The sequence below is a fragment of the Monodon monoceros genome, unplaced genomic scaffold (genome assembly GCF_005190385.1).
Source record: "Monodon monoceros isolate NGI ecotype Baffin Bay Population unplaced genomic scaffold, NGI_Narwhal_1 Super_Scaffold_9, whole genome shotgun sequence".
Lineage (NCBI taxonomy): Eukaryota > Metazoa > Chordata > Mammalia > Artiodactyla > Monodontidae > Monodon > Monodon monoceros.
The window spans coordinates 38,203,720-38,225,324 of record NW_021703786.1 but is presented as its reverse complement, the minus strand read 5'-3'; the positions used below and the strand labels follow the sequence as shown (position 1 = coordinate 38,225,324).

The 21,605-nt window shown below is 59.2% G+C and overlaps 1 protein-coding gene across 19 annotated transcripts in view; it reads left to right on the top strand.

Moving 5' to 3' along the window:
- The window catches only part of PEMT (phosphatidylethanolamine N-methyltransferase), a 47,324-nt gene that overhangs the window by 17,806 nt on the left and 7,913 nt on the right, over positions 1–21,605 (top strand). For 8 of the 19 annotated variants that reach the window (XM_029213098.1, XM_029213097.1, XM_029213087.1 and 5 more), the window contains one exon: positions 19,951–20,066. The exons of 1 other annotated variant lie outside the window; for it this stretch is intronic. In XM_029213098.1, the coding sequence (XP_029068931.1) occupies positions 19,951–20,066 (116 nt within the window). Of the gene's footprint in view, positions 1–2,491; positions 5,653–6,381; positions 7,095–10,544; positions 10,650–17,556; positions 17,736–18,759; positions 19,774–19,950; positions 20,067–21,605 lie in introns of those variants that run through there. 10 more of the 19 variants (XM_029213083.1, XM_029213080.1, XM_029213081.1 and 7 more) reach the window with 8 other exon arrangements.

The window sequence follows — 21,605 nt, the reverse complement described above, 5'->3', positions numbered from 1 at the left end:
GGGCACCTGGGAAGAGCGGCGTGACCCTCCTCCCCTTGGTCGGCCTCGATCGCTCCAGCCCCCCTCCCCACCCAACCCCAGGGTCCCTGCCGTCTGCCCCTCCCCCTGGGCGTGGCCACTTGTTTTAGTCTCTGCAGTTTAGGACGTTGAAGGTTTAAATGTTGGCCACGCACGTGCACCGTCCACCGTCTGCGGAAGGCGGATGGTGAGAACGGCTGTCTGAGCCCTGCCCCGGGCCCCGGACGCGCCCCGAGATGCCCACCTGCCCACCTGCCCCCACCGCAGCCCCTGCAGGTCCCTCATCCTTTCGTTCGGGAAAGCAGAAGATGCTGATCTTAGAGCAGTGGTGGGGACTGGCCTTTGTTAGGGTCCCCTAAGCGCTGGGCCCTGTCCTCACAGCCCCTCTGAGTGGATTTTGGAGGCCATTCACTTTCACACCCAGAGGCCTCTGCACTCTTTCAGCCCCTGTGGGGATGTCCTGTCGTTCGCTCAGCAGAGGCCCCACCAGTGGAGGAGCGGCTGGTGTCACACTTTGCCCCATAAACAGCCCTAAAATAAACGTCTTCATCCTGCTTATCTGCACACGTCCAGGATCTGCTTCTGGACGCGGAACCTCCGGTCACCGGACTGTGTGGCTGTGACTGGTGGAGCTGGCAGGGAGGCCCAGGGCCCCACGTCCCGATGCCGACTGGCTGGTGCCTTGAGCGCGACCCTTGACCCCTGGGTGCTGCAGGAGTCCCTGAGCCGCCCCAGCCGTGCATCCACGAGGCCCCTGGGGCTCCTGCTTCAGCCGGGCTGAGCAGCGGCTCGGGAGGCTGTGCAGGGTCTTCCGGAGAGAGCGTGCTGTCGTGCTGCGGGCAGGGGCCGTCCTGTTCTGTGTTCTGTCTGCCGCGTCCTCGGGGGACACAGAGCCATAAGCCCCCCCTCAGGGCCCCAGAATGTTCCCGCGGTGGGGGGGAGCGTGGCGATTAGCACAGAACACGGTATTTTGACCCAGGCTGTACTCAGTGAGGAGAGACTGTCCCCAGTCGCAGGGCTCTGCGAGGGGATTGGGTTTCCGTCAGGACGCAGGCTTTTTGTGTTTCTCAGCTGCCGGGCGGTGGGGGGCGGTGAGGACGTCACAGCCGCTGGGAGCTGTGTGGCCGTGACCAGGACGCGCACCTCCCAGCCCTGAGACCCAGCAGAGCAGCATGGCTTCTGCCCGGGGAAGGGGTGGGTTGTCTCGGCTGTGGCTCCAACAAGTGCGCAGTGGGTCTGGGAGGCGGGCGGGCGGCCGGAGGACACGGGGACCGCCGCGCTGTCTCGGCAGCTTTTGTGGGAACCCGCTGGATTCCAGAGTAAAAGGCTAGGCTGCTGTCACCGCGGAGGGCTGGGCCCGGTGCTGGGTCCGGGAGACTTCTGGACGGATGTCTCAGATCGGGCGTGTGCGCGGCCTGTGGCACCTCTGCGTCCCGCCCATCTTCAAGGCCTGCATCCACACATTTGGCCGCGGGCCGCGGGTATCCGGGCCGCTGGGGGCCGCGGGCGAGATGACCCCCCAGCCCTCTCCACGCCGCTCTGCTCCTCCGCCGTGGGGCGCCCCTCCGCGCGGCCCCCGGCCTCGTACCTGCTCCCTGGCGGTGCAGCAGCCCTCGAGCCTGGTCTGTGGGCGGCAGGTCCTGATCAGCCGGGGTTCCTGCGAGGAGCAGGTGGTGCTGGTGGGCCCTGGCCGCCGGGGGTTCCTTGTTCGACCCCAGAGATCCCACAGGCATCTGGGGTTTCGGATTTCCTCTCTCTGGCTCCTTTGTCCTGCCGACTCCTCCCCCATTCGCTTTGTCACCTGCAGTGTCCCTGCACCTGTGGCGCTTTCTGGTGAACCCTGGCCCACTCCGCCCCCCGCCCCCCACCCCCCAGGCCGGCACGTGGCCTGGCCGGCTGGACGGGACTCCGCTGGTCTGGTCCGGACAGCACCCTGGGGTGTTGCAGGCCACATGTTCCTGCTGGAGGACCCATCTCTCTGTGCTCTGTGTGGGTGTCCTTTTCAGCCCTCAGGCCTCGAGTGAGGGTCACCTGCCAGAGAGGCCTCCCCACGGCCCTACCCCAATTTATTCTTCCTCCCGGCACCCTTCTCTGGCGATCACATCCCCAGTACATCTGCCCCGCACTGGAGGCCCCGAGGGCAGAGGCCACGCTGGCATGGTCTCCTCGGTACCCACTGGCTGCCGGGGTCGGGGGGGCAGGCCTGCAGCGCGGGGAGACTGGCCTGGCCTGGCCTCGGCTGTTCTGTAAATACCTCCCCCGGGTGCCCCTCGGTGCTGGATTAATTGTCCTGAACCTCTGCCCCATGAGGCCGTGCATGGCCCCCAGCACCTGGAGCAGGGGGGTGCTCAGCTCCAGTCCTGGAGAAACCACGGCCCCCCAGCCTCAGCGGGCCGCCGGGCTCAGTCCTGAAGGTCATGTAGACTTGTGCAGAGGCCCAGCCCCTGGCCACCTCGTTTCTGTCCTTTAAAAGGAGAGGAAACCAAATGGAGTCCAGTGGACAGGGCCCAGGTCGGCATGCGGCAAAGTGAATGATCCCAGCTCAGCGCTGAGTTCAGCGGCTGTGAGGACACCAAGCGTGTTTGTCGGCACAGAAGCTCAGCAATTATCAGGAGCTCGCTGGGACTTGGTGGTGGCCTCCAGGTCATAAGCCGTGGGCCACAGGCGGGGTCAGCCCTCCCCTGGAATGGCAGCCCCTCTTCCCCTCTTACTAGCTGAGCCCCTGGAGTGACAAGCGTGCCTGTTGATTCCCATCCCGCCTGGGGTGAACGGTGGGGTCGCCCCCTCCCTGGACTGCACTGGCCTCCCAGCATCTTTGTGCTGGTCCCTGGGCGAGAGGCGGTGGCCGGCGGGGTCGTGTGTGGGACGGGCCGCTCCAGGCTGCTACTCGCAGCCCCGCAGGCTTGCGTCCTCGGCAGACTCAGCAGGAGTCTGGCCGCGTGTGCACGGCCCCATCTGCTTCTGCACAGAAAGCCCCGCTGCTCCTGCGAGGCACCCAGGCCATCTGAATGTACGTACAGTGGGTTCTGGGCTGCCGGGCTGGGGCGGGATGGCGCCCTGCAGGTTCCTGGCGCACCTTGGCTGCGGGACGCGCTCTCCCCGACGCTGTCGCTCCCCTCTTTCCCCATGAGCGACGGCTTTGCCTGCCCCCGCCCACCGCCCACGCGGAGGCGGCTGTGGACGTGGGCACTTAGCAGGTCGGGGGTTTGGCCAGTGTCCGAGCGCAGGACGCCCGGGAGGCTCGGAGAGGAAGAGGCCCCTCCCTGGGGTTCCCAGGCTGCTTGAGGAGGGGGGAGCCTCCAGAAAAGACTCCGGGACTCGGAAGACGGCATGTGGCCCAGGGGATGGAGGGGACAGAGTGGAGACCCCCGAGGACGGGAGGCTCCTGGGCAGAGGGAACTGTTTTTTTAATTTGCAAATTTTAAGTATGTGGAACAGTGGCGAGAACGGGCCTGCTGTCACCCGGATCCCAGGACATCCTGCACGGTTGCTGCCCCTGCGTCGTTGCATCCCCAAAGCTAAGGACGTTTCCTGCCTCAGCACGACCTCATTATCATGAGAGAGAACATTGTGAGCAAACTTTGGAAGCAAGAGCAGGGTTTGTTCTGTGTTCTGGAACGAGCGGGTGAGTCATGGCATTGGCCGCCCGCCCCCGGCCCCGGGGACAGGGGAGGCCGTCAAGCCCTGGGGTCCGGGGTCTGGACGAGGTGAGGCCTGGACCCAGGATGCAGGACAAGGTGGGAGGGACAGCCAGAGGAGGGTCTTCAGCATGGCCAGCAGCAGGCGAAGGGCGGTGGGCAACCCCTCCGGATGGCTGGGACGTGCAGGAAGCTGTGGCGTCCAGGCAGATGGACGTGAGGGGACGCGGGGCCTGTGGCCGCTGGGTGGCCTGGGACGCCAGCACGGAGCAGGGCTGCCCGGGGGTGGCCCGTAGGGCTGGGCTCCATGTCGGTGGTCCCGGCCGGCCCGCCTGACGTGCCCAGGAGAGGTCAGGCTCTGAGGGGTGGGGCCTGGTCGGGGATCCGGCGACGTGCCGCCCGGGGGCAGCTGGGGACACCGGTGGCCCTCAGGACTGGGAGACGCCTGGTGAGGCCAAGGGCCTGGGGCCGTGGCAGCTCTGGAAGGGGCACCGGAGCGTCACCTCCGTCACCAGTGCGGCCTCCCCTCCCTCCTACGAGTGTTTCTGGCTCCACCGACAGAAACACTGAAGGTTGGGGGGGTGGGGGGGGCCGTAAACTGCCCACATCTCCGCCCAGGCTTCACGTGGCAGAAGCTCCTGGTGCGGTGGGAAAGGGCTCTTGGGCCCCGAGCCATCGTGCCCAGCCCTGCAGGGCGTCGGGGCTGGCGGGGCTGTTGGAGTCCAGCCCGTCTGGAGATTGGTGCCAGCAGATCGGGGTGGGGGGCAGGGGGAACAGCCCGGAGGCCCAGGGGCTTAGTGGCTAGAGACAGGCTCTGGGTTCAAGGCTGGGCTTTCCCACTTCCCAGCTGTGTGGCTTTGAGTGAGTCACTTAACCTCTCTGTGCCTCTGTTCCCTTGTGTGTAAACTGAAGTGCTTTCCTCGTGGGTGGCGGCGAGGACTGAGAAGGTCCCCGGGCGGGCGCTGCACACAGTAGGTGCTGTTCTCTGATCCCATCCAGCCATCATGAGAGGTGCTGACTTCTCCTGGGAAGGCCGTTCCCGAGGTTCGCCAAAGCAGGAGCTCCATCTGCGAGCTCTCTCCTCCGAGGCGCAAAGCCTGTTGTTACAAGGACCTGACGGCCACCAGGGTCCCCAGAGAGTTGCGTGCCCCGTCAAGCTGAGAGGTCAGGGAAGGCAGGAGCTTGGTTTTGCCGTCTGTCTGCAGCTGTACTCTGAGCCCCAGACGGCCCAAGGGGTGTGTGTGTGATGCCTTCTGTGGCTGCTTCTAGGACAGCACCTTCCAGGGGTCATCCCGTGGGTGGGGAGACGGGAAAGAGGCTCACACACCAGCACGCCCGAGGAGTCGAGTGTGCAGCAGGGTCGTGGGTGTGCACAGAGGAGCCCGAAGCCAACTTTGGGGGAGCTGCGTCGGGAGCAAGCGGCTGCAGGGTCCCCACCGTGTCCTGGAGCAGCACAGCTGCCTCGCCATCCTAGGGTGTCTGGTTAAAGCGCAGATTCTGACTCAGCAGGTCTGGGGCAGGTCCTGAGAGCCTGCATTTCTAACAGGCTTCCAAGCTGCCGGTCTGCGGACCACTCTGGGTTTGAGGAACAGGTTTAGAGGCAGCGAGGAGGCCAGGCTGTGCGGGAAGGCAGCTGGAGAGAGCAGCACCGCGTCCCCAAGCCCTCCTGGCGTCAGGTCCCCCTAGACGGGGCAGCGTCCCCAAGGGACGGCATCGTGGCCCCGGTGGCCTCAGGCCTAGTGACTGCACAGCAGGGAGGGCCCCCAGGCCCGGCTCAGCCCCGCTTACACCTGGATGCCACACAGGTTCACGAGTGGGTGCTGTCCTGGTGGAAAGGTTCAGACCACACGCAACTTTCTTCCACGAAAGACAGTCCCACCAAAGCGCGATGCCCTGCCCTGGCCAGGTCGTGTCCCTGCTGTGGCCCAGCTCGCTCCGGGAGGCTGGTGATGGCCAAGAGATGGGCCCCTCCCAGCTCCGGACGCCTGACCAGGAGGTGAGCTGGGGTCTGGGCCACAGCGAGGTGAGCACCCTTGGACGGAGCTGGTGATCTCCGTCCCGAGCCGGGGGCCCGTGGGCCGTGTCACGCCAGTCCATGCAGACGGGGCCTCTTTCTCTGGATTAACTGTGAGGGAGCACAATTAGGCAAAGCACTTTCCTCAGCGCAGTTCCTGCCCTGGAGGATAAGAGGATTAGCTGCACCCTCGGGCTCCGGCATCAGTATTGTGACATTGGCTGGTGGAGCTTCACTAGCCCTCCAGCACATGCCCATCCTCTCTGGGCAGGGGGCTCACAAGGAGAGCCCCCGGACAAGTCCCGGCCCTGCCTTTGTGCATCGCGGCAGGTTACCTTCCCTCTCTGAACTGCAGTTTTCACCTGGAATGTGGTTGTAGAAATATTGATCTGCCTTCTCCCCCGCCACGCAGCCCAGGTCTGGGGCTGACCTTTCAAGCCCAGCGAGTGGGTGGCCTCCTGACAGATGCCACCACTGTCTGCTCTCTGGACCTGGGGACCAGGCGCCACACCCCACTGCTGCCGCCCCCTGGGGGTCCCAGGGCCGAGACGGGGCAGACGTCTCGTCTTCACCCACCCGGCTCAGCGGGTGTCGCGGAGGCTACAGGGGGGCTCCGCGCTGCTCCCTGCTTCCCAGATGAAAGCGGTCTGGGGCAGAGGGGCTCAGGCCCGCCTTCTTGCAGAGCCCCCCCCCCCCACCCCCAACCCTCCCGCCCTCCCTGCCCGGGACTCCTCCCCCTTCCTTCCTGTCTCGTGACTCCTCCCCCTTCCTTCCTGTGTCTCGTGACTCCTTCCCATTTCCTTCCTGTGTCTCGTGACTCCTCCCCACTTCCTTCTTGTGTCTCGTGACTCCTCCCCTTCCTTCCTGTGTCTCTTGACTCCTCCCCACTTCCTTCCTGTGTCTCGTGACTCCTCCCCACTTCCTTCTTGTGTCTCGTGACTCCTCCCCCTTCCTTCCTGTGTCTCGTGACTCCTCCCCGTTTCCTTCCTGTGCCTCGTGACTCCTCCCCCTTCCTTCCTGTGTGTCTGTCCGGGCTTAGGAAGGGATCTCTGTGCCCCAGGCCTGGGCTCCTCGCTCCGGCTGTCGGCTCCACGTCCTGCCCCCACCTGGGCCTCGGGCTGTGCACTGTGGGAGGTCCCCCCCGAGGGTCCCCTGCCATTGCCCGGTCAGTCTTCCCAGCCCACCCTCCTGGGGTCGCACAGCACGGGCTGGGTGGGCACAGGGACCGCTGAAGGCTCGCTTCCCTCAGCCCAGCAGACGTGCGTACACACAATCCTGGGAGCAGCTCTGCTGACACCAGCAGAGCTCGTGACGCAGGGCCCCCAGCTGGGGTGCGCGAGCCAGCGATGGGCCATCCACGCACAGCTCCCTGGACGGTCTGGTGGCCACACGCGCTGGAGAAGGCTGGACGGGGCAGAAACCAGGTCAGGGGCCGTGGGGCGGGGGCTCGGGGGCGCGGGGAGCTTTCCAGGGCGACGGGAAGTGTCCTGTGTCTAACAGAATTTTACGTTTACCTCTAAAGCTGACCGAAAATAGTCTCGCCTTCTAAAATAAACTACTCTTCGCTCAGAAGAAAAGAAAAACAGCCATCTGGCCGCAGGTGCAGGTGCTGTGCCGACACTGGCGTTGGCACTGGTCTTGGTGGCGTGTCCCACCCGCCCGCCTGTGATGCCAGAGGGGGCCCAGCTGCCTATCGAGCCCGCGTATCTAGACAGCTCCCCAGCTGAGCGCCAGCACGGCCCAATTTTCTTTCCGAGGCTGAAGTCCATGTAAATATTGACCAAATAAGGCAGACCAGGTTTTGTACTGTATTTGGTTAGTAGTTGAAGAGCCACTCACTCCACGGTTATTTTCCCAGTGGCTTCCTACAGGTGGGCCTTGTTTCATTTAAAATTTTAAAAAGATCCTAAAGATCTGTGCGTAAGTCAAACATTGTAAGTGTAGGGGGAAACCCAGCACATTTAGATGAATCCCCGAGCGAGCGGATCTTTCAATAAAGAATCAATTTTCGGGCTTCCCTGGTGGCGCAGTGGTTGAGAGTTTGCCTGCCGATGCAGGGGACGCGGGTTTCGTGCCCCGGTCCGGGAAGATCCCTACATGCCGCGGAGCGGCTGGGCCCGTGAGCCATGGCCACTGAGCCTGCGCGTCCGGAGCCTGTGCTCCGCAACGGGAGAGGCCACAACAGTGAGAAGCCCGCGTACCACAAAAAAAGAAAAAAGACTCAACTCTCCCTGCCCCGTTAGTATATTTATTATGTAAAACTGAAAAGACAGGTATTTGGTCTGCTTAAGGACTGTGTCGCTGGGTCCACGGGTGCCCCCTGCCCCAGCCTGGGGCTCTCGGGCCACGTGGCCGCCGCATGGCCTATTGAGGGGGTGATGGGCTTTCTTGTGGCGGGGCTGGGCAGCTTCCCTGCTTCCTCCAGATGTGCATGGGTGGGGTCCTTCCGGCGTCCTCCTGCACTGCCCCGTCGCAGGCACAGGGAAAGCAGCTCAGACCGGATGGGCTGCCCGGGGGTGGGGTGGGTGGGGAGCGGTCCTCACAGCCGAGCCGTCCCCCCTGATGGATTTGCTGGCTGAGAGCTCCCAGGCCTCTTTCCCGGACTACCTGTGTTGGCAGGTTGGACCCCAAGACGAGGTCCCACCCGAGTCACAGCTGTGACCACCTTCCGAGTCAACAAAGGCGCCCAGAGCCGCCCAGAGGCCGGGTGGCGGCGGGGACCCTCGCCAGCCCTGCCACGTCCTGAGTAGTGCCTGGCCCGAGGCCCCGCTGCAGAGCCAGGATCTGGACCAGCCGTCTGTCCCCCGCCTGCCCGGTCCAGGGCTGGCCCGTCCGAGGCTGGCGGGCTCCACGGGGGCAGAGCCTCCGGGTCCCTTTCCTTCCCCCAGAGGCAAACATCAGGGACGGGGGAGGTGGCCACGGGGCAGAGTGTGAGTAATAGACATCACAACAGTGATCCTTTGGGGGGTCGGCGCAGCGGGGCAGTTGTGTCCTGCCCTCATGAGGTGACCTTGGTCGCCCTGGGCAGAAGGGGCCTGGGGACCTGCCCGGATGGGATCTGTCCTCTTGGGGGTGTCAGCAGGGGCGAGGAGACGCAGGGGACCCAGGGCTCAGGAGCAGGAGGGGGTCTTGTGACTCGGTCTCGTGGGTGAAGGGAGGCCGAGGAGGTGGCAGGGGATGCCGCAGGCCGCACCGGAGGGCTGAGGGGGCCTGGCGGGCATTTGTGCAGGTGGAGGGCAGCTGGTGTGGGCGCTGGGGGCTGCTCCCCGCCCCCCGGGGAGAGCGACAACAGCCCAGCTCTCCAGCCGTCAGCCGGAACCCGACCATTCATCACATCTCCACGGTGTATCTAAGAAATCACTGCGTGACTCGAGGTCATACAGATTTTCTAGTTTGTTTTCCTCCTAAAAATTTTGTAGCTTCAGTTTTTATGTTTAGATTTATAACCCACTTGTGTTAATTTTTGTACGTGGTCTGAGTTCTGCGCACGACACCCAGTGCCGTTGTCCCCTGCCCCCTGAATTAATGACCTTTATACTTCATCACAGATCGGTCGACCTTACACACGTGGGTCTATTTCTGGACACCCTGTCCTGTTCCGATGGTCTGTTTGTCCACTTTGGCACCAGCACCCCAGTCCTGGTCACAGTGGCTTTATGATGCGGTTCAAAATCTGTCGACTTGGCCTCCCTTTGTCCTTTTTCAGTTGTTTTGCCTATTCTAAGTCCTTTGCATTTTCATGAGAATTTTAGATTCAGGTTGTCGATTTGCAGCAAAAAGCCTGTTGGGGTTTTGATTGGGTTTGCGTTGAATCTGTAGACCAATCAAGGAGAATTGATATCTTCATAATACTGAGTTTCCGGACCCACGGACACTCTGTATCTCTCTGTTTATTGAGGTCTTTTCTTAAATTCTTGGCGACGCTTCACAGGTTTTGGGGTGCCAGTCCGGCGTTATTTGTCAGGTTCCTCAGCGTTTATGTAGGTGACCATGTGTCACATCTCACTTGACATGATGCCTTCTTTCTGGTCTAAGGGAGCATCCGGGGTGATGCCAGCTGTAGGGTTTTCACAGATGCCTTTTGTTAGGACGAGGGCGTTTCCCGCTACTCCTCATGTGCTGAGTTTCTGTCAGGAGTGTATGTTGGATTCTTGTCAAATGTTCATGTCTATTAAGGCGATCGTAGTGTTTTTTCTTACTTTGTTTATGTGGTGAATTACATTGACTGGTTTTCAAACGTTAAACCAACTTTTTGTTCCTGGTATAAATCTCACTCGGTCATGATATATTATCCTTTTAGTATGTTGTTGGATTCCGTTTGCTAATTTGCTAACATTTTGTCTAGAATTTTTGCATTTTGTTCAGGAGGGGTATTTTTCTCTAGTTTTCTTGCAATGTTTTGGTATCAGCTAATGCTGGCCTCATTGAATGAATTGGAGAGTGTTCCTTCCTCTTCAGTTTTTGGGAAGAATTTTTACATAATTGGTATTATCCCTTCCTTAAATGTGTGGCAGCATTCACCGGTGAAGCCGTCTGGACCTGGAACTTTTTCTTGTGAAGGTTTTTGACTATATGTTAAAATATGTTGATGGGTATAGTGCGTGCTGGTCACGCCCTCTGCTGCTTTTCCTGAGTGAGCTTTGATCCAGTTCATTGGTATAAGTTGTTCACATATTCCTTTTTTTGCCTTTGTGTCTTTTTTCCTTGATCTCTATTCAGATCAGTCTGAATAGAGGTTTTATTCATCTTTTCAGAGAACCATCTCATGGTTTCATTGATTTTTTTTTCTCTAGTGTTTTTCTATTTTCTATCATTGATTCCCACTTCAAACTTTCCTCTACTTACATGGGTTTCATTTTCTCTTCTTTCTCTAGTTTCTTGTGGGAGTTGAGACCAGTGATTGGAGACCTTCCTTCTTTCTCTCCTGTGGGTGTTCAGTGCCATAAACCCTCTCAAGCAGCAGCATCCCACAGACGCTGGTATGTTGTGCTTTCATTTTTGTTCAAGTCAAAATCCTTCTAGTTTCCCTTTCCATTTCTTCCTTTTCCCGTGAGTTGCTTTTTTTTTTAGAAATGTGTTACTTAGTCTCTAGATGTTTGGGGATTTTTTTCAGCGATCTTGCTGTTATTAATTTCTAATTAACTCCATTGTGGTCAGAGAACACACTTTGTGTGATGTATAATTCTTTGAACTTACTGGGACTAGTTTTATTTCCCGGCACGTGGTCTATCTTGGTAAATGTCCTGTGCGCACTTGAAACTGATTTCTACCGTTTTTTTTTTTAATTAATTAATTGTTTTTTGGCTGCATTGGGTCTTCGATGCTGCGCCCAGGCTTTCTCTAGTTGCGGCGAGCAGGGGCTACTCTTCGTTGTGGTGCGCGGGCTTCTCACTGCGGTGGCTTCTCTTGCTGCGGAGCACGGGCTCTAGGCGTGTGGGCTTTAGTAGTTGCGGCACGCGGGCTCAGTAGTTGTGGCTCGCGGGCTCTAGAGCGCAGGCTCAGTGGTTGTGGCACACGGGCTTAGTTGCTCCACGGCATGTGGGATCTTCCCAGACCCAGGGTTCGAACCCGTGTCCCCTGCATTGGCAGGCGGATTCTTAACCACCGCGCCACCAGGGAAGTCCCTCTCCTGTTGTTGAGTGAAGTCTTCTATAAACGTCAGTAGACCAAGTTCGTTGATAGTATTCAAATCTATATCCTTACTTGTTCTATCAATATGGAGAGAGGGGTATTGAAATAACTATTTCTGTTGTGCAGATTTATCAGTTTTACTTCATGGACCACAAGCTCAGGCATCGGGTGCATGGATGTTTCGGGTTGTTATGTCCTCTTGGATAATCATGAAACGATCTTCTTTATCCCAGTAATAATGTTTGCTCAGAAATCTACTTTGTGTGAAATCAATGTAACCACTCACTCTCCTTTTGACCAGTGTTAGCAGGATGTCTCTTGTGCCAGCCTGTTACGTTGATCTGGTTTGTATCTTTATAAGCAAAGTGTATTTTGTGGGGCCAGCATGCAGTTGGATCTTGCTCTTTTATCCAATCTGACAGTGTCTGCTTTTTCTTTTTCTTTCTTTTTTTTTTTTCTGTCTGAACCCCATGGCATGTGGAACTTCCCCGACCAGGGATCAGCCCTGAGCCCCCTGAAGTGGAAGTGCAGAGCCTTAACCACTGGACCGCCAGGGAAGTCTTGACACTCTCTGCCTTTAAATTGAGATGTTTGGCCATTAGCATTTAATGTTATTGATGGGGTTAGGTTTAAATCAGCGTCCTTCGTTCCTTCATGTCTGGTGTCTGGAAAGCCCTTGTATATTTGTCTGTTTTTGGTTGTTTCAGGTGAGATGCTAAGCTCCATCCATCTTAGCTGGAAGTGGAAAGGACAGCAGTAATGACTTAATACCATTCAGTACTCAGCCCATGTTCAATTTTCCCCAATTGTCTCAAAAGTATCTTGTTCCAGTTGGTGTGTTTGAATCCGGTTCTGAATAAGGTCTACACGTTGCATTCAGTCGATGTGATTCCCGAGCCCTTTTTACCCAGACCAGTGTCCCACCCCTTCTTTCCATGTCATTTACTTATGGAGGAAACTGAATCACTTGTCCAGTAGAATTTTCTGAGTTTGGGCGATTATATCTTTGTGATGCTTTTTAACGTGTTCCTCTATATTTCCTGAACGTGATAGTTATAAAGAACCCTGCGTAAACGTGCTGCGTGTTCGGTTGAAGCATGTGAAATCGCCAATATTTGACTATTTGCCCTGCCAAGTGCCACGTCCTGACGTTCCACGTCACGCTACCTGTCCCAGCCCGTCGGGAAGCGCCACTTTGCATGACACTGAGATTGACCAGTGGGTTCAGGAGGTCAGCCTGACCCTCACGGCCAGGTTCTCCGCCCTGTCCCTGATGATAGAGTTTCCTGGGTCCTCATTGAGGAGTTGCAGGTGGTGATGCTTCAACTCCGTCATGCCGTGTCGGGAACCTTTCAGGTTGTCTGGGGTGGGCAGTAGGATTTGGGGACCGTCTCCCAGGCAGTCAAGTCCAGATGTGAATTCACTGCTGGGGGAAGACTGCGTGCAGCTCAGCATCGATGTATTCCCTGGACAAGCTGGTGGAAGGTGTCCAGTGAGCAGGTGATGGCTGAGCGAGCTAATGGACAGTGGTGAAGGGGCAGTTCGGCTGGGGGAAGCTCTTGGACGCCACTCTGTGCGACAGGGCGCAGCTTGGGACTCCCTCTCGTGGAGCCCCCCAGCTCCCACCCTTCCCAGTCCCTCCAGGCCAGGCCGTCACCCACTTTTAGATGGGACCAGCTGGGAGGGCCCCACCGAGCCCCGCTGCAGGGAAGCCCCTCACCCAGCAGGCTGGGTGGGAGGCCGCTGAGCTGTCGTGTGTTCCCGCGTCCACCCGCGCGTGGAGATCAGCGTTCACAGGGGCCCCCTCCGTTGGCTGCATCGCGTGCGGATATGACACTGAGCACAGACAGAGGTGGGGTGTCATTTGACGGTGGAGCCAGGTGCAGGGAGCGGGAGGTTCTGGCTGTGCTGGGTGGTCCAGGGCAGCTCGTGGCGTGCATCGCAGGCAGGAAGAAGAAGATGAGAAGGCTGGAGCACCTGTGTGTCTGGCGGGAGGGGACCGCCACCTGAGCGGGAGGGGTGGTGGTGCACAGGTGGTTCGTGCTTCTGGGCTGTGGGCCCCTTTGAAAAACGCAGGGAAACGCTGGCTCCTTCTCAGCAAAAGCTACAAATGCAAAAGCACTCGGCCTTTGCTTCCGTTTGGGGATGTTTACTGAGCCCCGGAACACGCCCAGGCCCCCAGGTGGAGAGCCCGGACAAGACGGTGGCCGGCCTCCCTCCTGCCGGGTTCAGGGCCTCGGGGGCTGCAGGGGGAGGTTCTGGCAGACGGGTGCCCACGTGGTCCCAGTTCTGCCGGCCCTCACCGCCCGGGACGCGGGCGCAGCAGGCTTTCCTCACCTGTGGGCGGCCCCCTGCCGCCCCCGCTTGTCCCCTCAGAAGGAGGCAGACAGCGCCGCAGTCTCCTCCAGACACACGTCAACTCCCGGACTCTCACAGCAGCGCTACGAGGTGCGACGTCGCTGCTTGGCTCCCTCTTCCGGGTCAGGAAACTGAGGCAGAGAGAGGGGCTGCGACGCCCCCGGGTCACACGGCTGGTAGGCAGAGGAGCTCGTGGGCGAACCCGGGACCCGGCACCCAGCCCACCTGCCGTCCTCCGGGCGCTGGGTCCCCGCCCAGCAGTCAGTCCTTTAAGGAGCGTGAGGGCCGCTGCCTCACTTCACATGGGGCCTCACTTTGAGGACACTTGGGGCGTCTGAGAGGCTGGGGGCCGTCCAGAGCAGCACCCCCCGCCGCGCTGTAGAGGTGCTCTGGGCACAGGTTCCTCCTGCTGCCCTGGCTTTTGTCCTGTGGACCCATCTGGGCTTTGAGTTATCACTGTTAAATTACATGTACCAATCAAAGCAAGCACTTACTTCCTGTGTTTTTTCCCCATTTTCTTTTCAAGAGAATACTCCAGCACAACATCAGGCCTGTAGTAGGGCCCCCAGTAAGAGCTGGACGTATGGCTACATGGGCGCTTGGTGGGTGGGTGGATGGATCGAGAGGGAGGACTTCTCATGCTTCCAGCGCTGGAGACTCTGCTCTGTGGACCACAGGCTCTGAAAAGACCCCCCAGAGTCCACCTCTGTCCTTGTGGCCTCACCCCCATGCCCCATCGTTTCAGTTGCTGTCACCCACGCTCACTGTGTCCCCAGTGAGATGCTCGGACAGTGCGGGATGCTTGGCGGGTCCTGGTTCTAACAGGTGCCACTGGGCTGTCAGCCTCCCTGTGTGAGGGTGTCCCAGGGGACACACTATTACCTGGCCCTGGGCGAGCATGCGGTCCCTGTGACTGTCTGTGGTCGGTACCACTGGTGTTTCAGGCAGAGGACACGGCCCATGGGCACACAGTCTGTGACAACTGGCCAGGGTCCAGGCCTGCTGAGCCCGCGGCGACCCCCCTGGCTCACACACAGGAGTTCCAGGTCCCGAGTCAATGACGTTACCCGTCAACACTCTGATCCCTGGGCCTCAAACCCAGCAGGCCTCTGAGTGTTGGGACACAGCGCCCTGCGAAGCTGGTGGCTCCTAGCTCAAACGCCTCGCGTGTCTTGGGAACGTGTTTTTTCTCCTTCCCTGTGGACGCTGGCGAGTCGGCTTTGCAGTTAACGGGGCTGCCCATCCGGCGGGCATGCGGCTGTTGTCTCCCTGCTGCCCCCCCGCATGAGCCTGCAGGAACCCGACCCCACATGGGATGTCTGCTCCCACCCCGGGCATGGCTGCGGCCGGGGTTGCCGTGCAGGGTGGAAGCCCCCATAGCCTCAGTGTCCAGATTTTTCACCTCAAATTGGATGCCTGGGTTTTTGTTTTTTAATTAATGTATTTATTTTTGGCTGCATTGGGTCTTCGTTGCTGTTTGCGGGCTTCTCATTGCAGTGGTCTCTCTTGTTGCAGAGCACGGGCTCTAGGCACGCGGGCTCAGTAGTTGTGGCACGCGGGCTTCGTTGCTCCGCGGCATGTGGGATCTTCCCGGAGCAGGGCTCGAACCCGTGTCCCCTGCACTGGCAGGCGGGTTCTTAACCACTGCGCCACCAGGGAAGCCCCAGATGCCTGGGTTTTAATGTGGAAGTTCTAAGTGGTGTTGAATTGTTGGGTCAAATGCTTTCTATTTTTTATTATTTATTTATTTTTATTGGAGTGTAATTGCTTCACCATGTGGTGTTAATTTATGCCGTACAGCAAAGTGAATCAGCTACACGTTTACATATAGCCCCTTTTTTTGGATTTCCTTCCCATTTAGGTCACCACAGAGCACTGAGTTCCCCATGCTATGCAGCAGGTTCTCACGTAGCATCAATAGTGTACATATGTCAATCCCAGTCTCCCAATTCATCCCACCCCTCCTCCCCGCCTTGGTGTCCATACGTTTGTTCTCTACGTTTGTGTCTGTTTCTGCCCTGCAAATAAGATCATCTGTACCAGTTTCTTCAGATTCCACATATATGCGTTAATATACAATATTTTTCTCTTCCTGACTTACTTACATCACTCTGTATGACAGTCTCTAGGTCCATCCACGTCTCTACAAATGACCCAATTGCGTTCTTTTTCGTGGCTGAGTAATATTCCATTGCATATACGTACCACATCTTCTTTATCTGTTCCTCTGTTGATGGACAGATATTTTTAAATGCTATGGGTTTGACCAAAACACCTCTGGGCTATGCCTTACGCCCTCTGAGCCCCAGGACGCGGGCCCCAGGCTGCCGGGGGGGAACAGAGCCACCTCCTTTACAGGCAGACCCAGCACCATCAGTGTGGCCGAGTGGGACCCGGAGGGGACCAAGACGCAGGGGCTGCTCTTGGAATCAGGGCCCCTGGGGGAGGGGCCCTCCACCCGGACGAGGCGCTGATGCTGGCGTGTGGCCATCCGTCGCCCGCTGGGTCTTCCCCGCACACTGGGAGGTGGATAAGGAGTCACTGGCCCGTTTGTTGCATTTCCCTGCTGACTCGGTTGACGGAATGTACAGCTGGTGGCTGGCGGTCAGGGACAAATTCCCCCGATTTCCATCCATCCCAGTCCCCTCCTGCCCCGGCAGCCTCCTTCCTGGCCCAGATTCTGTGGGAGAGGTTTGAAAAAAAAAAAAAAAAAAAAAAATCAACATTTTGGGCAAGAGGCCTACCCGTTACAGAGGTGAACTGGTGACCCTGCCCGGGGTGCGGGCAAGGTGGCCCAAGGTGGCAAACGCAGAACCAGCCCAGTTCACTTGAATTTCAGGGAAACAACAAATGGGAGCTACATTTGGGGCAACTTGTACTGAATTATTTGTTCTTTATATGAGATCCAGGTTCACCTGGGGGCCTGTGTTTCTCTGGCAGCCCTAGGGAGAGGGAACGTGAGTGTGGGGTAGGGCCAGGGGCTGGGCCGGGGCATCTCCATTTTGGGGTCCTGGCAACCTAGAAGCCACGCCAAGTCAGGAGGGTGACAGCAGAGCGTCTGGTCATCCCGCTTCGCGCCAGTCACTCGGCCCCCGGGGTGATGACCTGCATCGTCTCACGGCCCAGCCCGTGGTGGCCAGTCCCCTGTGCTCAGCTCCACTGCCTACTTCCGGGCCCCTAATCCGATGAAGTGTGCAGCTGGACCCCGAGAAAGGCCAGGCGGGACATTAACCTCGGACCCAGCAAGGCTCCTGGCTGCTGCTTTACTGATTGCCTTGAAATAACAACCTAAGGCTGGCCAGCCGGGAGGCAGACAGCTGTTGGCGAATCGGATTCGCTGTTTCCCCTCCTCCCTCTCCCACCTTTTGTCTCTGGGTTGCTCAGAAAGTGCAGTTATGACCCCGCCGTTTCCCAGGTGAAGGAGCAGGCGTTGGGGGGCCATCTGGGAGGCCAGAGCTGGCAGAGCAGTCCCCAAAGGGCCTTTGGTGGAAAGACACTCCACCGTCCGCAGAGCAGCGGGGGGCCCAGCTCGGAGTCCGGAGGTCCCAGCACCCGGTTCGCTCGGCTGAAGCTCGGCCCCCTCCGCTGCCCAGGGCTCTGGGCTGGGGTGCAGCCAGTCATGGCCCCCTTGGATACAGGGGAGAGGCCCCTCCTTCAGGGGCCGGACCTGGCGTGTTGTGAGCAGAAGAGTCTGCCTGGGTGGGTGACATGGGTGGCCGTTCTCATCTGTCCCTAGAGCTCAGATTCTGCAGGGACGGGATGTTCAATAATCAGCTCTATTGAGCTAGAGTGTGTATACAATAAAGTAAACACATTCTAATGTAGTTTGAGTCTTGACAAATGTATACGCCTGTGTCACCACCGCCCTGATCAAGACCCTAACCCTTCCTTCCCCAGACGTCCTCTCCTGCCCCTTCCTAGTCAGACCCCCAGCCCAGCCGCTGCGGCTCTGACTCGTCACCATGGTGGGCTCTGCCCTCCAGGCCTTTGCGAGGATGGAGACTCCTCCTGCTCTGCATGAAGCCGATGACAGCCGTCCTCTGGATGGACCACACTTCGTCCACGTGCCCCGTTCGGTGGGTGGCCGGTTCGGGGTGGGGGGAGAGCGCGGAACATGCCTGCACCGACAAACGCGGGGGCTCTGGGTCTGGCCCCTGGGGCTTGTGCTCCTGCACCGGGCCTGCAGGAGGGGTGAGGACGTGGTACTACGCGGTTTCCCACCCATTTCAGTGTCCTTTTGAAAGCGTTAGCTCGTCAGTTGGGAGGAAAAATCAGTGGCCTTTAAAGCTGCATCTTGAAATCCCATACCAGGAACAAGGTTTTGTGACAAAGACAGCATGTTTGAAGGACAACTGGGCCCCTTCAGATAGAAGGGACCCTAGGCCCGGAGTCTCGGGGTCGCTCGGGTGCTCCTCTTTGTGGCTGAGTGACCCCCCCCACCCCAGTCACTTCTGAGGGGCCCCGTCTTCCCGACATGTAAACGGACCTCATCCCACCCACCCCAGGCTTGTTTGTTTCTTTTTCTTAACATCTTTATTGGAGTATAATTGCTTTACAACGGTGTGTTAGTTTCTTTCTTTTTTTTTTTTTAATAAATTTATTTATTTATGTTTGGCTGCGTTGGGTCTTTGCTGCTGTGCGCGGACTTTCTCTAGTTGCGGCGGGCAGGGGCTGCTCTTCATTGCGGTGCGTGGGCTTCTCATCGCGTTGGCTTCTCTTGTCGCGGAGCATGGGCTCTAGGCCCGCGGGCTTCGGTAGTTGTGGCTCGCAGGCTCTGGGGCGCACGGGCTCAGTTGCTCCACAGCATGTGGGATCTTCCCGGACCAGGGCTCGAACCTGTGTCCCCTGCATTGGCAGGTGGATTCTCAACCACTGCGCCACCAGGGAAGTCCCGGTGTGTTCGTTTCTGCTTTATAACAAAGTGAATCAGCTATTGTTTTTCACCATTGAGAACGATGTTGGCTATGGGTTGGTGATATATGGCCTTTATTATGTGGAGGTAGGTCCCCTCTATGCCTACTTTCTGGAGGGTGTTGAATTTTGTCGAAAGCTTTTTCTGCATCTGTTGAGGTGATCATACGGTTTTTCTCCTTCAGTCTGTTAATATGGTGTATCACATTGATTGATTTGCGTATATTGAAGAATCCTTCCATCCCTGGGATAAACCCCACTTGATTCTGGTGTATGATCCTTATAATGTGCTGCTGGATTCTGTCTGCTAGTATTTTGTTGAGGATTTTTGCATCCATGTTCATCAGTGCTATCGGCCCAGGCTTGTTTTGAGTGTTAAGTGAGCGCAGGTAAAAGCACTTAAATCGTCAGGTGCTGAATCGACGGTTGTGATTTTTATTGTTGGTGTTGACATCCCTCGCTTCTTGGGACGTCAGCGCCCCTCCCAGCTCACTCTGCCTGGACGTCCCGTCCACGTTTGTGGCTTGAGTCTCGGGTCCATGTGTGAAAGCAGGCTGCTTCCTCCGGCCAAGGACGCTTGCGTCCACTTTCCCGACGGACAGTCACCCTGCAAGGACCTCCCTTCACCCCTCGGTGGGTCCCCTTTGGTCCAGCAGCTTTGGAGGGGACTGTCCCCCAGGGGCCACAGAAGGAAACGTGTGCAGGTTCCTGTCCTGAAGGCCGACCACCCAGACGCCCCCCCGACTTTGAGCAAGTTGGCCCGGCTGGCTTTCGTGCCACAGGGACAGGCAGGCAGCCGTGGAGACGGCAGAGGCGGGAGGGAGCTGAGGGGCCGCCCTCAACTTGGCTCCGCTGTCGGCTGCTGAAGGTCGAGATTTCAGGCGTGACGAGCTTGAAAAAATAAAGGCAGGCTTCTGTGGCTAAAAGTTAAAAGCTGGAAAGTCTGTTTTTGGCGGCGCACTGGGGGGTAGGGCTGAGGGCCCAGGACCCGGTGGGAGCGCCCCGCGGATGGTGGCGCTGGGCCACGTCCGCAGGCTCCCTGCCCTCCGCGGTCCCCTGTGTCATGCAGTGGGCGACCCGAGTGTGTGCCAGGCCGTGGGCAGAGGAAGCCAGGGCGGCAGCGGGCCGCGCGGGCTCAGGGCCGCCCCTGCCCCCGTGTTTGTCGTGTTTGCCGGGAGAGGCTGCTTCCGGGAGCACCTTGTGGTCCGTCCCTACAGGACTCGCAGGGTGGATGCCCCACGGGGCTGGGCTGAGAACCCCCGGCTGCCAGGCGCATCGCCCCATCCCCCCTCCTCCTGACCCCTCCACCCCGCTCCCGCCCTGCACCGTGACCCTCCGCGCAGGCCTCACGCGCAGGCTGCTTCTCTCTCCGCTGCGTAGGTCGCGAGATGGGAACATAAGACCCGAAAGCTGAGCGGGGCCTTCGGGTCCCCCCACCTGGCCTGCTGCACCCTGGGCGGCGCCATCCTGCTTCTCAACGTGCTGCGCTCCCACTGGTAAGGCCCCCGCCCCCCACCCTGCGCGCCTGCGGGAGGGGCAGCCCAACCGCACGGAACCCCGTCCCCTCCACGAGAGTCCCAGCCGCCCGGGAAGGCTCGTGCGGGGGTCAGGCGGCACCCGGGACGTGGAAGGAAAACAGGAGCCGCGAGCTGTTGGGGGGCCGGGGGCGCAAACGGATGACGACCAGGGAGCGAACGGATGGACTGTTGGCTTTCACTGTGCAGGGGCTGCTCTGAGCTGGGCTACCCTCGCCCGCCCGGCTCTGCTGGCTGAGAGGTGCCCGCACGGAGGGCAGCGAGCAGTGGCCTCGGGGGCTGGGGGAGAGGACAGCCGGGCAGGCTCTGTGTCGGCTCCTGAAACCCTCCCGCGGGCTTGGCTGCTGGTGTGTTTGTGCTGCACCCCGGCCTTCCTCCCCCAGTTACTCTCTAGAAACTCAGCCTGGGGGGAGAGGAGACCCAAACGGCCCCACCTGGGCTGCAGGCCAGCCCAGGTGCTACCCTTCGGCTCGATTGATTTTTTTTATTTTCCTGTTTTCTTCCCTAACGAGCCTTTGCAGACACTCTGGCCCTTCTGAATGAGTGAATGAATGAATGAACAGGTGAGCGAACGTGTGAGTGCCCGAGTGGGCACATTCCATCCCCGCCGGCCGCTTTCTTCCTGGCAGTCACCGAGGAGGCATCTAGAGCTCCCGAAACATCAGTCTGTTCAGGATGCAGGACCTGCTGCCTTTCCCCGAACAGAACGTGCTGTTTCCAGTTCTAGACTTCTGCGTTCTTGGCTTCCTGAGTCCAAGATGTAAAGAGAAAACCCCAATTGGGCTCTCTTCAGCCTGGTACCTGGTAGCCCAGAACCCTGGGCCAGCCCCAGCTGCTGTTTCTGGGGGGTGGAGGCTGACAGTCCCTCCCGCCCTGCAGGTGGGCTGCGCCCAGGTGGGCAGCCAGGGGGGGGCCGGGGCAGCAGAGGGGCAGAGGGTGAGGCGATGGAGAGCCCGGCGGCCCAAGGGCTGAAGGGGGCCCCCTGGGGCCCCGACCCAAGCCCCCCCTTTGCCAGCGCTCGGCAGAGGCAGGTGGCTTTAGACGAGCCCCTCTCCCTGTCCGTCCTGCTTCTGTACCCTGAGGGCCAAGCCCCGAGGGCCGACGGCCTTTTCCTGTTCTTCCTGTTTCTTCTTGTGTCCTGGGCCCTTAGGAGGCCTGGGAGGAAGTGACCCCAGGTCCAGCGCCCTCCCCACCGTCCAGGCCCCTGTGTCAGTGCTGGCCAGGCCTGGTGTCTGGCTGAGCTGGCCACCCAGGGAATCTGGGGGGAGAGAAAGGACGCCCCCCCCCGCCCCCCACAGGCCTGTTTCCTCTTCTCCCCTCTCGGGTCCTCCTCCCGGTTGCCCCCTGCTGACAGGTCTGGGTGGTCTGGCTGGGGCTCTGCGGAGGGGCTCTGTGGGAGTCCTGCCCCCTTCCCTGGCACCCTTCACCTGTCACTTTATGTGGTTCCTGCAGGGTGTGTGTGTGTGTGTGTGTGTGTGTGTGTGTGTGTGTGTGTGTGTG